The sequence below is a fragment of the Lineus longissimus genome, chromosome 12 (genome assembly GCF_910592395.1).
Source record: "Lineus longissimus chromosome 12, tnLinLong1.2, whole genome shotgun sequence".
NCBI classification, from domain to species: Eukaryota; Metazoa; Nemertea; class Pilidiophora; order Heteronemertea; family Lineidae; genus Lineus; species Lineus longissimus.
Window position 1 is genome coordinate 5,657,534 of NC_088319.1, and position 15,800 is coordinate 5,673,333.

At 41.3% G+C, this 15,800-nt stretch overlaps 1 protein-coding gene across 2 annotated transcripts in view; it reads right to left on the bottom strand.

The window, feature by feature from the left end:
* LOC135497317 (uncharacterized) overlaps positions 1-15,800 on the bottom strand; it is a 78,675-nt gene that overhangs the window by 23,647 nt on the left and 39,228 nt on the right. For both annotated transcript variants that reach the window (XM_064787123.1, XM_064787124.1), the window contains 17 exons: positions 14,534-14,805; positions 14,154-14,301; positions 13,422-13,649; positions 13,067-13,226; positions 12,567-12,850; positions 11,733-11,927; positions 10,340-10,471; positions 8,294-8,429; positions 7,664-7,884; positions 7,217-7,384; positions 6,387-6,570; positions 5,805-6,059; positions 4,490-4,707; positions 2,398-2,503; positions 1,456-1,572; positions 919-1,045; positions 268-442 (listed from right to left, as the gene is read on the bottom strand). In XM_064787123.1, the coding sequence (XP_064643193.1) occupies positions 268-442; positions 919-1,045; positions 1,456-1,572; positions 2,398-2,503; positions 4,490-4,707; positions 5,805-6,059; positions 6,387-6,570; positions 7,217-7,384; positions 7,664-7,884; positions 8,294-8,429; positions 10,340-10,471; positions 11,733-11,927; positions 12,567-12,850; positions 13,067-13,226; positions 13,422-13,649; positions 14,154-14,301; positions 14,534-14,805 (3,126 nt within the window). The remainder of the gene's footprint in view (positions 1-267; positions 443-918; positions 1,046-1,455; positions 1,573-2,397; positions 2,504-4,489; positions 4,708-5,804; positions 6,060-6,386; positions 6,571-7,216; positions 7,385-7,663; positions 7,885-8,293; positions 8,430-10,339; positions 10,472-11,732; positions 11,928-12,566; positions 12,851-13,066; positions 13,227-13,421; positions 13,650-14,153; positions 14,302-14,533; positions 14,806-15,800) is intronic.

Below are 15,800 nucleotides of genomic sequence, written 5' to 3' on the forward strand. Positions count from 1 at the left end.
CAGGAACGTTATGGCCAACTCAGCTCATACATGAAGGATTGGGGGTCTTTATCAAAGGTAATGGAAGATATTTAAAAAGTTACATAAAAATCCTAAGCAAAAATGTGCACTTGTCATGACTATCGAACACACTCTATGGAATTTCAAGTGCCAAAAAATGATGGTCATGAAGCACAGTTCATGCATGGGCAACTCGCGCAACTCGCGCGTACGTTGCATCAGAAAGAATGTCCATTGTTACTTGGACTGGAGATAAATATCTCTTACCTTGACAGACAACCAATACACGTGGCCCTCCTGCATATCAAGCTTGCTAATGGAAGTTCCAAATGTCTGAGTGGTCCTTGTCGGAGGCATGATGTCAGCGTAACCTGGTTGTGATCCAACTGAACATTCATAATAGGATATCACTGTCTCTTTGTCATAGAAGATATCCTCCCAACTGAAAGATTGAAACATACTCTAAAACACTCGTTACACTGTCATGATCATGCATTTTCGAAAATGGTCCTTGAGACCTAAGAACCTAAGGGAACAAGTTGTTGAAATTAGTAAACGGTTTTGTTATAATCTTGACTTATACATACAATGCACTAATTAATGTATTGACATTCGCCACTTTCCTAAAATAGGGACTTCCGCTCGGTTCGGCCAACGAGGTGACATTTGCAATTGCTTTCGACGCAAAAGTCGCTGAGATTGGTCATCTGATCGGTCATTCCGGATCGGAAGTCCCGATTTCCTGCTTGTAGGAGGCTGCGAATTAGGTATGCTCAAAATTATAAAAAAGGACACGTCCTCCATAATTATGTGACTCATTTTGAAGAAACAGGCACAGAAAACACATTTTGCCATTCTGACACACATCAGAATGGTTAAGAAGCTTCTTTGTAAGAGTGTGATTTCGAATTCTTTTACCTTGCCGAGACGACTCCATTTGTTGAGTGGTGGTGCTGCATACTGATATTTGTTTTGAGAGGAGGGGTTGTGTCAACTGTAGCAGCAGCACTGGTCGCCGTTGCTGTCTGATTAACGTGGTCAGTTCCTGAAATATATAAGAATAATCATTGAATGTTTAGCAGACAAGAATAAACGATCGGTATCATCGGCGTAGCTAGCGGTAGGGAAGGGGAGCAGACGCCCTCCTCCCCCTGCAGAAGACACCAAAAATGCATTTTTTACCATAATTTTGGCAGACAAATTCAGTAACAGTGTAATTTTGACCCCCCCCCCCCCCCCAAGCCTTTTGCCGCTCCCCCCCCCCCCTCCCCGCCCCCAACCAAAAAGCTATATCTACGCCCCACAGAATAAACATTTGCCAAATGGTTACGGTGGCAACAGATTTAAACCGACCCTTAGATATCTGTAACAGTTCACATACACTCATGCGCTCGTATTTTACCTATCACTTGAGGGAACTGTTGGTTATTCACCAAACAAAACCCAATAACATACCTCGAATTGTTACGTAATAGGCGTGACCGTCTTCGAGGTTAAGTCCATGCAATAGATGGTGGTTCGTCATCCCGATATTCGTGAACTTAACAACATCATCTTTCCCTGGCAGGGAACCTGCAATTACAAATTATATTTTGTGTCATGAGGATCGAAATTACTTTGATTATTCTGTTCAATAATTTGATGTATTCAGTACAACGAATGTATTAGATGTATTCATAACAATCGATGCTGACCTAACGAATATTTTCTCAAGGCCACGTGACATGTAGGTGATTCATGGCAGCTAGGTGCAACAGTTTTTAATATCCAGAGATATTGTATACGAAGTACAAAGAATTGTATGCGCTTCCATGGCTCTCTCTCTACAGGGTGGCCAAGAAAACATTTCCCTTGACAATAAAATTATATTGAGTATCCATTGTGTGAGGAAACGTTTTCTGGGCCACCCTGTACAATATCATAACGTATTGTGTCACCATACAATTGGAAATGACACATTTTCGGGGGGGGGGGATTCAAGACTTTTACCCTGGTCTAAATCCTACAGCTCAGATATGCCAACCCATGTAGTAACAGCCTATGCTAACGTATCTTCCATATTCATTCCCTAGAGCTATCAATCACATCACAGATATTTTTTGTTACAACACCAATGATTAAAAAGTATATTCGGTAAAGCCTGTCAAATTGATGACCCCGGTGTAAAAGAAATGCAAGTTCCCGCGGAATCTAAGTCCGGTCCTTTTGTTAAAATGGATAGAGTCGCCGAGTTCCTTTGTTGAAGATTATGTAGCTAACCCTGACCAAACCATTAACCACATTCGTTGTCAATACACAGCTATTGTATGGGGTCCTGCATTCCTAGGACGTCCATCTCTTTTACACCTGTCCTACATTTTGAGCAAGAATGTATAGAGCCGTGTACAATGAACTTACCCACTCCGTATTCATATTGCTTTATCCCTGATGCATAGGGTGATTTCCCAAGCTCCTCGACATCAACAAATCCAGACCAGTTGATATACATTTCTGTTCGCGATGTCTAGAGGAAAATATATGATGCGATAATAATGGTTTCTCACATTCAAAGACAAATCTATAGCGGAACGCTTATAAAAAGGGCAGCTTTGAACGACTCGGCGAGAATAAGCATCCAGTGATAAATGTAAGCAGTTTCGAGTTCTCCTCACAGGTAGTTCATTATGTACAGATGTAGCCAATGAGCTGCATAAAACGCAATCACCAATAGTTATTTTTACCACGTTTAGCTACTCTAAATAAAGACTTGTGCCACGACTGGATCTCTTTAAACAGTTAGAACAAATAATGCCCAATACTCACTTTTAAAGGATAAAGAAACTGGCCAACTCACGAGAGCGTAATGTCTAAGAATGTGCTCTTGAGTTTTTTTCGACCCAAGTGCAGCTGTAACGGTTTTTAATTAAAATTTTGTTTTGAAAATGTAAACTCACCTTTTGACTGGGTAATTGTACACTGCATATATAGTTTAATGAATTGATACTAAACTGGATGTATTGGTTGTCCCAAACACCGCGAGGATGGAGCTAATGTAGGCCAAAACAGAGGCGGCACGTGAGGTTCTTTTGCGCAAAGACGAATCAACGTGTTTGGTGATGCAACAAATGCCGTCAGTGAGTGAATTCTTAAAACACCTCAAGCTAAATAATGAAGGGATGTGATTTTCCTGCCTCGATATTCTCACCAACCTGCGCGGTTATCGTTGCCTCACCGCTGCCGTCAAAACGTGGCACAGTGGGTGTATACTGCATTGTAATCAAGGTGTTCTCATACACTTGAATATAAAACTGAGGGGATTTAACGGCCACTGCCAATAGAAAATACCAATGCATTGATGCCTTTAGAATTACTATATCATAGGTTCACATTTGCTGAAAATTTATTGGGCCATCCGATATATGGTCTGATAACATTATGGTCGAGTAAAATGAAACGGCCAAGGGCCATTGTGTTCACCGTATAGATATTTGGTGGTTAGGAATTCATCCTGGTTAAGAAACATGCTACATGTATAGTATATAGGTCAAACCAAAGTCGATATGATGACATGTGATGTATCGTTGCTTTGAGTACCTACCATAAAAATATCATCGAGAACAAGTCACTATTAAACGAGCTATTGCACTTTTTATCTTTTTTAGCTTTGGCCTCCAGGTGGCCAAGTAGCAAATCAGATCAGATTGAAATTCGATGTCCGAAGTGACATGACGTAGGGAGTCACGTGTACCGAATTTCAAGTTCATAACTTTAGCAGTTAAGAAACGTGCCATAGTTACACTCAAACGGCTAATTTACGCCATTTGACCTACATGTATGTGACCTTAGAATTATGTCAAATCCAAAATCCGTATGATATGTGATATATCCTTGCTAGGAGAACCTACCAATAAAAATGTTATCGAAAACACGAGTCACTCACAGTCATAAGAGAGATATCACACTTTTTAGGTTTCTACTTCTGGCCCCCTAATGGCCAAGTCAAGAATCTGATCAGACCAAAAGTCGGTGTCCGAGGTTACATGACATATGGATTTATGTGTACCAAATTTCAAGTTCATAGCTTTACCGGTTAAGAAACGTGTCATAGCTACACTCAAACGGTCAACTTACACCATTTGACCTCTGTGACCTTGAAAATTAGGTCAAATCAAAAACCCGTAGGATATGTGATGTATCCTTGCTAGGAGTACCTACCATAAAAATATCATCAAAAACATGTCACAGATCGGACCGAAATTCATTGTCAGAGGTCACCTAATAAAGTTTCAAGTTAATAGCTCAAGCGGTTAAGAAACGTGCCACCGTTTTTGAAACAGGATACAGACGAGGACGGACGACGACGACGACGACGGACAACGGACACAGCGGTGTTGTTTCGACTCCCCTACGGTGAGCCAAAAAAGTTAGTGCATCTTATAAAGTGTAATCTTCATCAGTCTCGTTCTTATCAATGCCAGTCAACAACAAACAAGGCCAGGTTTTTTCTTACCAGAAATGCTTCTTCCTTATTTGCTCCAATCCAAACTTCTCCCGGCTTGGGCGCAGTAAGGTCAATAGTGATCCCGTCGCTACAGTTATTGACCTCTGCCAGCGTCTCAGTCCACTTCTCATGTTTCTTGACAACGGCGTCAGCATGGATACAGATGTAATACCGCTTACCATGCAGCAATGTCCCAGTTTCAAATTCAACATTGACATACTCATTTTCTACAAGAGAAGGGCATATCCCCTGGTAACAACATTAAGTTAACAAAAGCAGGTTGAGGCTTCAATTGTAAGTTTGGCCATTGTCTGACTCTCAAAGATTTTTTCTGGTGAGTTATCAAAAACTCATGAATCATGTGTTTCATGAACAGTTGAAATAATTCCCTTCTCTCTGATTAGCAGAAATACTGAGATTTACTTTGTATTATGATTACCAGAAATACTGGGCTTTCCTTGTATTAGTTCTGGTATCGACTGGCTAGGAAATACATGTATAATAATCGTTTTGTTAAGGAACTGCGATATAAAGTTCACCCGGGAGCATCAAATCCTGAACTCCGGGCCCAGTGTGCCAAGTCCAGGTTCCGAGTCATCTGGTACTCCTGAATTCCGAGTCCCTCAATGGTTTCCTCGCAAAAATGGCTCTTTCACGGCATACTTAAACATGGTAGTATTTAACTCATCACGCGTAAATTCGGATTTAGAGCTACTGGGCCTGCTGTGGACCGATTTCAAGCAGCATATCTCTGCTTAGGCGGCGTGACGAAGCAAAGGATCGTAAAGCAATAATTAATAACAAAGCTTTTCACTCATTGCAGCCAATCGAACAGAACCTTTAATGTGAAACTTGAACGGTCGTATACCCCAAGATTCCCAGATCCGAATGCATCAGATGAATTGGAAATTTATCGCGTCAGCACTGTTTTCTTGGAGGAACGACTCAGGGGCTCGGAATTCAGGAATACGAGATATTTAGCACGTAATGCCCGAAGTTCAGGATTTGATTCTTCGAGTTGAGCATCGACGGTTAAACCGTAGACACACATTAGCTGATCACGAGCCTCAATTCTTTGCGTCAAGAAACCTTGGTGTTGGCCTGTGCATTGACGACTTTTATTCCAAGGTTAGATTCCATCCACAGGGGGTGAAAGTCTTTGTTTCAACCAAGTATATATTTTCATTTACTAAATGATTAAGGCTGATCTCGCTGACGTTACTTTATAAGCCGACTCTGCAGTTTCTATCGAAGTACATTATGTACGGTTATTGTATGAGAAAATAAATAAAGCACAGATGTTACAGCAATTCGGCAGACGTACCAGTGAATCCACATTTGATTTTCGTGGGCAAGGAACAAGGATCTTCGAAAATAATTTCTCCGGTCTTGAAGTGCGCAATAGCATCCATAGTTTCATCCTCAATAACTGAATATTTGTACTTCCTGTGTCGGAGGCTGGGCCATGTTGCAGACAGAATGTTGATATATGGTGTATAGTCTCTGTCGGGTATTAACCAAGCATCATTTTGCTTCTTGAAGATTGGTAGACCCTTTCCTGGTACAGGTGTCTTAGTTGCTGGTGTACGAAAAAAGAGAGGACTAAATGACTACAGGCAAAACGCAAGAGGGTCGTCGATCACGCCTAATCCTGAAAGTGTTTGTTCTGTCATTTGTATTTTCTATAATCCAAACTGGGCTTTTTCCTCCTTACGTGTCATATCGGATTCAATGTATAACAGACCTTAATAATATTTGTTTAGTTTTTGAAATAACGATATCCTAGTGGACCGTGCTGCATTAAACATACCAAGATTGTCACAAGCATTTCGATATCTTGAACTTTGATAGCTTGACAACTAAGTCCGTTTTTATTGACAAAATTTTACACAATTGTATTACCTACCTTCATCTATCATTGGGAGGCCCACGGCATCAATGACAGTTGGTTCGAATGGTTTAATGGCATCGCATGACTTTATTTCCTTTGATATGGTGGTACTGAGACCAGACTTGGAGATGCCTCGAAGCAAAAATCGATAACATTCCTTGAAAGCCAACGGCTTGTCCAAGACCACAGAAAATGCACCCTGAACAATATAAACAAAAGATGAAGCAATTATAGTGTCATCAAGACTTAGTAGGGAATAAAGATAATACTGTATGTGCATAATGTGGCAAATACTAAAATACTAAAATATTTTATGATGACTTTTCTGCCAACATATTGTGAGAAATATAAATCATAGATAAACAAATGAAAATATATAGCGTCCCCAGCAACATGAGGAGTCGGTGATGGCACACGAACATTTGCTGTTTGGGTTGGAAGTTCACATTATTCACACGATTTGCCATTAAATCTAGCTGGTGAATCACATGGTCACCAGCTGTACATGTACGGGGTACTGTTAATCTTGCTTTCAAGCATGAACATGTCCAAACATTTCGAAACAGGTTTGCTGCTATTTGGTAGTGTTTAGAAACACGTTCACATTACCAAACTTTTTGTGGCAAACACGACCAAACACAAAGGTTGCTGATGTTTAAAAACAAAGGTTTGCTAATGTAGACCCGGCTTAGTTCAAGCCGAATCACTGTTGGTGAAATTTTCCATTTGGAATAAAATCGGTGGATGAACATTTAGTACCAGGCTTGGGATGTTTTGAAGTTTCGATCGAGTAACCACTGCACTCCAAGACGCACTGCTGCTTCTTTAGGACCGGGAACTGTTACCTTTTCATTGGTTAAGTTCACATTTGCTTTCGTCCAGGATACGATGTGCTGCCCGGGTTCAGCATTGGTTTTCAATGCCCACAGGTAATCCTCAACCACTGAGCGAGACAGGTCAATGTATATATCTGGGATATCCTGGTCACGAAACCTGTCAAACTCCACTTCGATCTGCATCGCAAAAATATTCAGTGAGTTAACGATTGTTTATGACAGAGCGAAAGTCGGTCGAAGTAAAACATATGAGCTGCTGGGAAAATATATATGCATGTTTATGAGTCTAGATGTCGCATTAGCATCTTATCACTACAGGGTGGCCCAGAAAACATTTCCCTCACACAATGGATACGATAGACATCTATTGTGCCAGGGAAACGTTTTCTGGGGCACACTGTAGTGTTTATCCCTTTGATTCAGTGCTACGTCAGAACACCTCGAGGTTTAACTTACTGTTTTCGGTTCCTGCAACTTTATGGACATTGCACCAGCGGCTGGAACTTTGCATGAAACGAGAAAACCATCGCTTAAGTCGTCATTGAAGCAGACACTGTCATAACAGGCCCTCAGTACGGACCGGTAACGCTTCCCGCATACCAAACCAGCGTTTAGCGAATCAACATGGTCAGCCAGTTTCAGTTCAAGGAATGGTTGGAAGATTTTCCACGACGTGGCTGAAAGGGAGATAATTCCGTTGCATTATCATGAAAAATGACAATCATTGCAAAGCAATCAACGTTCAACGATAAATTAAACCACTGATAATAAGGTTCAGGGAAAAGTCAGAAAATCATATAAGCATTTCACTTCAAATAGTCGCTGCTAAATAAAGATCGACAATACGGTGTCAAAAAATATGGGCGCGAAATCCCATTTGCGCCAAGTATATTATTGACCATTTCTGGACGGGAATTTGAGAAATTAGTTTTTCAGCTAGGGAAACATGGATTGGCCAGACTTTGCCATACGCGGCTGGTAATTACTGCTTGAAAGTCAGGATTTATATAGCAACAAAAATTAGCACAACCATTTTACTTAGTTAAACATGAAATTGGCCTTTAATACGTAAGTATGAGAACTCACAGTCAATGACGTCATCCTGTTCCTCTACTTTCCAGAGCACGTGGCTGACGTAATCTGTCACATTCTTGGGGAGGGACCAATGGGCGGAGATGAACGATGCGGAGGCTTGATAGTCAATATCAGCTGCACCACTTTCCTGCAAGGGAAGATTTTGTAGGAAAAAGATATAATGATACAGTATAACGTCAAAAATGTTTTCCTCCAAAATAAATGGTTGAGATGGTATTGATGTGATTGTCATTCGTCAGATTAAAATGAAATATTGCTTGAATCATGCATATAAATCTTGGCGACATGTTCCTTATTTGGAATAGCTGTTCATAGTCAGTAGAACAATTTTATGTTAAGTTATGTCATCACTTATAACTAATATAATCCATGCAGCGAAAAATGCTAGTAGATTACTTCGCTTATTGGGATTGTGCGCATATCACGATGCGCCGTAAAATCATCGTTTAGAATGTATCCATCACTTTCATCACCGATTAGGAATCGTCTCAAAATTGCTTGATGCCGGAAAATATGATTTTTTGCCATCTCTCTCTGAATTCCCTTCCCCCGCCATGAAGAAAACTGCCAGGACCCCGCGGCGATCCCACATTACTCCGGTGCTAGCCAAGTTACACTGGCTGCCTGTGCGCGAGCGTATAATTTTCAAACTACTCCTCCCGACCTTCAAAGCATACCACCGGCTTGCACCAATTTACCTGAACGATCTCATCCAACATTACGTGCCACCTCGTTACCTTTGCTCTGAATCTCAGGACCTTCTCACTTGCAGGAAATATGGACTGAAAACATTTGGAGGTCGAGCATTCGCCACTTTAGCACCGCAACTGTGGAACTCTCTTCCCCCCCACCCTGAGAGCTACATCGGATGTCTCAACCTTTCGCAAATAACTCAAGACCCTTCTTTTCAATAGAACTCACCAGCGCCGGTGAACATTTGTTTCAAGTGATACAGGCGCTTTACAAATAACAATTTATATTATATATTATATGTTTGCCATCAACGTTTACACCAACATCAGTGATACATGGATTAACATTTTATGAATTTTACATTTCTACAGTCTAAAGGACAACATTTTTTGGTTAAAAAAATGAGATTCCTGTCCAAGTGTAGGATGCAAATAGTAACTCCGTAACAAGCATTTTGAATTGGAATGAATTAAAAAAAATAACCCACAGTATCCCTATAACTAATATCCACCATGATAAGAACTGTAAAAGGTCGTAAATGTACACGGGCCAATAGAAAATATTCGTTGAATGAGCTGAACAAATAGGCCATCACAGATCATGTAGCCAAGGGAAATCACAACATAGATTGGGAACAAAGCAAAGTGGTAGAGAGAGAGCCAACGCGATTTGCGAGATGGGTGAAGGAGGCGATTCGGATTCGAAAAACCACCAATATGAATCGATACGAAGGGGGCTACAGACTAAATCACGTGTGGGATCAGAGTCTGGCCACTACGACATCTAGCGGTCAGAAGTCTGACTTCTGAAGATGAATGGTGTAACCATTTTGAACGTCAAGTGATGTGTAAAAACTTTTATATCATTACATATTTCTTGATCAAATGAATATTTTCGCAGATAATGAGATTACTCCTGGAAAAGATGAATTCCGAATCCCGCGAAGTTATTCATTAAGTAGTCATCCGCTCGACTATTCTCAGCAATGTCTTGATTCTGCAGCACTGGAGTATTTTAGAACTGATGACGATGAGGTCATTTGTAACGCGGTCATTGGAGAATTATGATACCCAGGCCCATCCCCGTGACCCCAAGGGTCCTAAGCTTTGTCCAAGCTGATTTAACCGGGATGAATCTGATTCACTTTCGGCATTTAAAGTAAACTTCAAATAACCGCAATGGATTAGGCACTCGCATAAAAGTAAGCATTATTACAAATGATATTCGATTATTAATTGAATTCGTAATCGCGACAAATAGGCTCAAGAGGGTGGGGAGTTTCTAAAAGGTAAACTTGTCACTATATAGATGATAAATTAAACTAAACGTAATACATGTACTTACATTCAGACTTGGTCTCGGGCCGTCATATACCTTGGTGTTAAGTGTCGCTTTCGCATCCAATATTCTGACGCCGTCAGATGTGACATTAACCTCGCCATTAGGATTCTTAGCCCATACTGTGGTGTAGTAGGTCTAAATAAGACGATAACAACAGCTGACTTTTCTGTCACAAAGTATTGTAATAGGAAGTATTTTTCCAGCACAAAATAGGTCAAGTTGGAAAAAAGGAGTATGTTTTAACCTTTACAAATGCACACTGCACTAGGGTTGATCGAATGAAGGTTCACACAAGCCACAAAAACCGCCCGGAAAAATGACAAAGCTGTGATTGCAAGAAGGTATTTTAAGAAAGTGCTATGTTTTTTTAAATTCGAGTTTGTACCATATCTGTTAACCATGTAGCTTTCTCCAGGTTCGGTAACCATAATGTCAACATAACCAATACTTAGTGATTTCAATTCGACAATCATGGGAATATCAAAATGAGTGAGCGGCTTTTTCCTTGAGCATGATGTACTTCTCCTGCTGTTTACATATAATTGATAAACTAGTTGTCTGAAAATGTTGAATTTTTTTCCACTTTCGTTTTAACCCGAGGATAATAGTAGACTCCCGGGGCAGCCAATTTCGTCATCCTGATCCTGATACTTCAGTATGGTGTTCTTCTCCTGCTGTTTTCATATACTATTTGATAGACAAGTTTTTTCTAAATATTAAATTTTTTTCGAGAATAATCGTAGACTCCCCGAAATTTTGTCATCCTGATTATCTAGATTTGGGATGAAAAAAAACGTATTCTTCTTTTTTAGCAGGCACACGGTTTGGTGCGGGAAACGTCTTTCCGTCGCTAGAATGCAGGCAGGGTCGACCTTTTAGGTCACCCTCCATTACGAAACGTTATTTCGAATGTCGTCATAGAAGCAGGTCTTTACGGTGACGTCAGGGTGAAGAATCTAGCCTCCGCGCACGTTGTCGTCAATGCATCGACCGGCACAAAGATGATCTCTGTACGCGGGAGGAGAGGTCTAGTCGGGATTGAAGTCGGAAAAGCGGATTTTTGAACCTTTCCCTTTTTTATCAATTCAACGACGGAACTTGGTGGAAGGTGAGTGGGAAGCGGACAGCCTGGTTATGATGGCACCACATTCTTGCGACTTCATTTTTTCATATGCTTTCATATGCTCTACACTTTTATTACATTCGGTTATAATAAGTACTGCATACGTAGCAACACTACGAACATCACTAACGAAAGCTGAACGAAAAGAGCCGAACAGTGCGAACGTCGGTACGAAATGATTATTTATACGAAAATGTAGATTGGACTGACCGCTCGCTCGATCCATGCCAAGTAAAATACAATGTATGAATATGTTCATCGATGTTTACGTACTTTGAATGCCACCAAGAGGAGACCTTCGAATTTGTAACTGGAGCCTGTCACTATTTTCCGTGCAACAACATCCGTACCTCCGGGTGTCGTCCCTACCCCTACACTATATTGAGTTGTATGGTAAGGTCTCTCAAACCCATCCCACGCGACCTCGAGGGAGTCCTTGTTGGTCTGGTAACCGATGTCATTGTGTTCCTGAAAACATATTCATGCTGTAAAAATGCTCATTCGAAATTGCATTGGTTGCAATTCGTCCTCGTGTTTATTGTGGAATACATTGCCTCGTATTGGTCGCAGTGGTGTTGGTGTCGCAACCATCATCGCCTCGATGGTGTAACGTTTTGCAGCAGTACGAAATTCGTAATTAACCCGTGTGCGATTTTGCAATTGATAACAACATCGGATGATAGCCTCACGCTGAATTGAATTTTTGGTGTTGAGTGTATGAAAGAAAATGATACAATAGTATCTCACTGCCGAGACAGGCTGTCTCATTGATTAAACACCGCTCGCAAATAGCCGATATTTCGACAAAATATTTGGCCAAAGCGCCTTTTGTGGACATACGCTGAACGACTCCTTGGTACTTGATAAGAAATCAACACACTCAATGCATTCCTGAAACATTCAGATATATCTGGTCCAGCTAATATCAAGTGATAAGTCAGTGTAATTTAGTCATTTGATTATAGGCTAAGGCCAAGAAGTTCTTTATTTTCTGGTGTTGTATTTGGAGGAGGAAGATTGAGGTGGTGGGAATATCTGAATCTGAATAAATTCGAACAAAACACATGACATTTTCCATGAAAGATCGAATGCCCGTGTCATACTTACCCCAAAGTGAACTATTGGCCGTTCGTCAGTGGGTGCAACATCTCGAACATATCCCTTTGCAGGTGAATCGGCATAATGTTTGACGGCAACGGACGTCACCACCACGAATAGCCCGACATAGTTGGTGGCCCTGATTGAAATATAGTACGTATCGCCTGGGTGAAGGCGCCTAGCCTTCATGGGGATATGGGTACAGCTTGGGGTAGGAGGCGACGCTGCCTGACAGTCTGCTCCCGGCGTGATAGGTGACCATGAGACAACATCTGTTCCACCTGACGTAGTGCCTAAATCAGAAAAAAAAAGAATATATTTGATGAATTAGTTCGGAAAAAGAGTATATGATAATATTCTTGAAAGGAAGCTCAGTTTTATATTTCAGGATCGTAGCGAAGGGCATCGAACATAGCAGAAAGGTGCATCATATCTTCTCGATTCGTTTGGTGCCCTAAGAGTGCACGTACTCGTGAACCCCCTTCCTTCCAGGGACATGACAACCTTACCAACAGCAAATTTATAGTCGAAAGGGTCAGCAGATTCGCCGTCGACAAAACCATTCGCCGGCCACGTAGCCACGAGTTCACCATCTTTGGCATGGGTCTCGATGCCAGACTTTCCAGTGAAGGTTGGTGGAGTCACTTCAACAACGAATGGGCCGAAGATCTGCATGTATATGAGTATGTAATTAATGAAATAATAAAAGAACTCGTATACGATAATGCAAAGTGGAACAGGAAATCGATTCCCTAGGCAATGTTCGTGAAGTGAACCTTGTTCCTATCATATCATCATCATCATCATCATCATTACCGGCGTCGTAACCCTAGATCAGACTAAATATCACTAAATATTCAATACCTGCTCTGTTTTCAAGGACGCCTTATTGTAAGATCTCAATCCAACATAAAACACTCTGCCAGCTGTGAGGCCGGGGTGGTACCGCTTGAAGTGGCCAAGGCTGCCGTGGTCGGTTCGTGTGTACGCCATGATGTCTGGGGCGGCCATTGCGCCCGTGTTACTCATCAAACCAATCTCATAACTTTCAATTCCACTCTCACGGTCGTGTGCAGTCCAATTTGCGGAGAACTTGAGAGTAGAGAAAAAGAAAACGAACTTAATTCTAAAAAGGTGCAACATGCGACCCTCACGACTTCTGGAAAACATGTGTACATTGTACATGTACATTGTTTCATAATAGAATCTGCATGCAGTATCACTGGCAGAAATGACATTTCCTTTAAAAAGCAAACTCCATTTTCTGTGCACATTTATAAGGTTACATATATACATGTATGTCACTTTCATTTTGATACTCATCAAGATGAAAAGTCGCGGCACATCATTGTACCTTAAAGTTCGCAACTACAACCTCCCTCAGTGGAAACCTCTCTATTAAGGACAATCTCACTATTAATGACACTTCTTTAGGTTTCTTTTCGATTTGACATAACTAATCAGGACACCTCACTATTAACGACAGCACTTGTCAATCCCGAGGATATCCTTAAAAGAGAGTTTCTACTGTACTAGCTATTTGCAAGTGAGTTTGAGTTGGCAACAGTCATCAGTTACTGTAATTAGATCACTTACATACGATTCTACCGTAAGAGGGGTGAAGGCTGCAAGTGACAGCGCTTTCTTACTCTCACAAAATGTCGTCGATGTAGTTCTCAGTGTCCCGTTAGGAAACGTTGCATCCGTATATATTGTGAGGTCAGTTGTTTCTGTTGCCTTATCGCTGAAGGGGAAATGATGAAAAGTGTAGTATTTTAGCGGAATTTCAGCATCTCCAAAATTAACAGAGGTAAAAAAATTGGTGCGAGGACCTAGCAAGTATTCGTATTCGGTAGAATTTACCCTCAGCAACCGGACAATGAGTTCTTCTGGTGGCGGCGACTGCAGTAAGTAGCCAGGCCCATGTCAGGGTAAGTGCTATAAGAAGACGTTTTAAAACAGAAAAAGACACCTACATGCATATTTGAGATGGGCTTCTAATCTCCACTTTTCTTCTGTCTGTTCTAACATAATACACCTTTCTACCCTGCTTCCCCAGGCCTGGCTTTGTTACAGTGTTTTCAATGGTGAGTCCCCCCATGACTGGGCCTGTCTCATCTACCGTAACGCCGTTAGAACAGGCGGGTTCTGAATGATCCAAAGCACCATTGAAGGCAACCACTGTGATGTAATACTTCCCCGGCGCCGGCGCCGTCCATCGTGCCGTAGCTTCGGTCGTGTTCGTAACCTGGAACAGCAGTGCAGTTAGATTCTATAGATTTCGCATGATATTTTCATAGACGAAAAAATAAGACCATCATCACGAAAATTCGAGCTGGCATGCTCCGGCACCTGCGAGCTTGAAAAGTAGATCAAATAAAAAAACTCGTGTATTCTGATGAAGTCTAGCTCATAACTGTTCATGTGATCAGACTAACGATGAGGTTATTTTACAAATATAGTTAGCAGCGTCCATGTGATGTAGCTAAAAGTAGCTCCGCTGGAGCTGAGCATAAGTCGAAAATTGCCAAAAGGCACTATAACATATTCATACCCAAGAAAAATGAAAATTCAAGCATCAATAGTTATTGAGATATGCTCCCGAAGCCAATAAATGTCAATTTACACTATTTGATCCCACCGACCTTGAAAAGTAGGTCGAACGCAAAACTCGGGTATTATGTGATGACATCTCATAAGCACAATCTCATGATTTTAGCTGGCAGCATTTATGAGATATATAGCCAAACAGCATTTTTTCACATGACTTGCCCGCTGGGACCGAGTGTAGTTCGAAAATCATCAAAACTGCAAAAAGGCACACTGATACCATTATAGACCTTCAAACCACCCAAAGATTAAAAGCCTAGCCTCAATGGTTGTGGAGACACGCTCCGGAAACCATTAACGACAATGTTTTACGCTTGGTCTCTGTGACCTTGAAAAGTAGGGAAAATAAGAAACTCAGGTATGCGATGTAGTCTCCTGAGATGTGTCCACAGACAACAGGTCATGATTTTAAACTACATGCAGCAGAATACACAAGGTAAAGTGAATGTATAGTAGTGTAATTTAGTGCTGCCCGACTCCATTTATATCCACGGCTTATCCCGAGCCAATGATCGGCCTTCTCAACAGCTCTGTTCGCCACCCTATGAGTCAGGGGTGGCGACACCGGCTGTTAATGAAGTGGTGTTGTTTTCTTGAGTTTACAGTATAAGCCTCGGGAAATAGTGTTTTTAA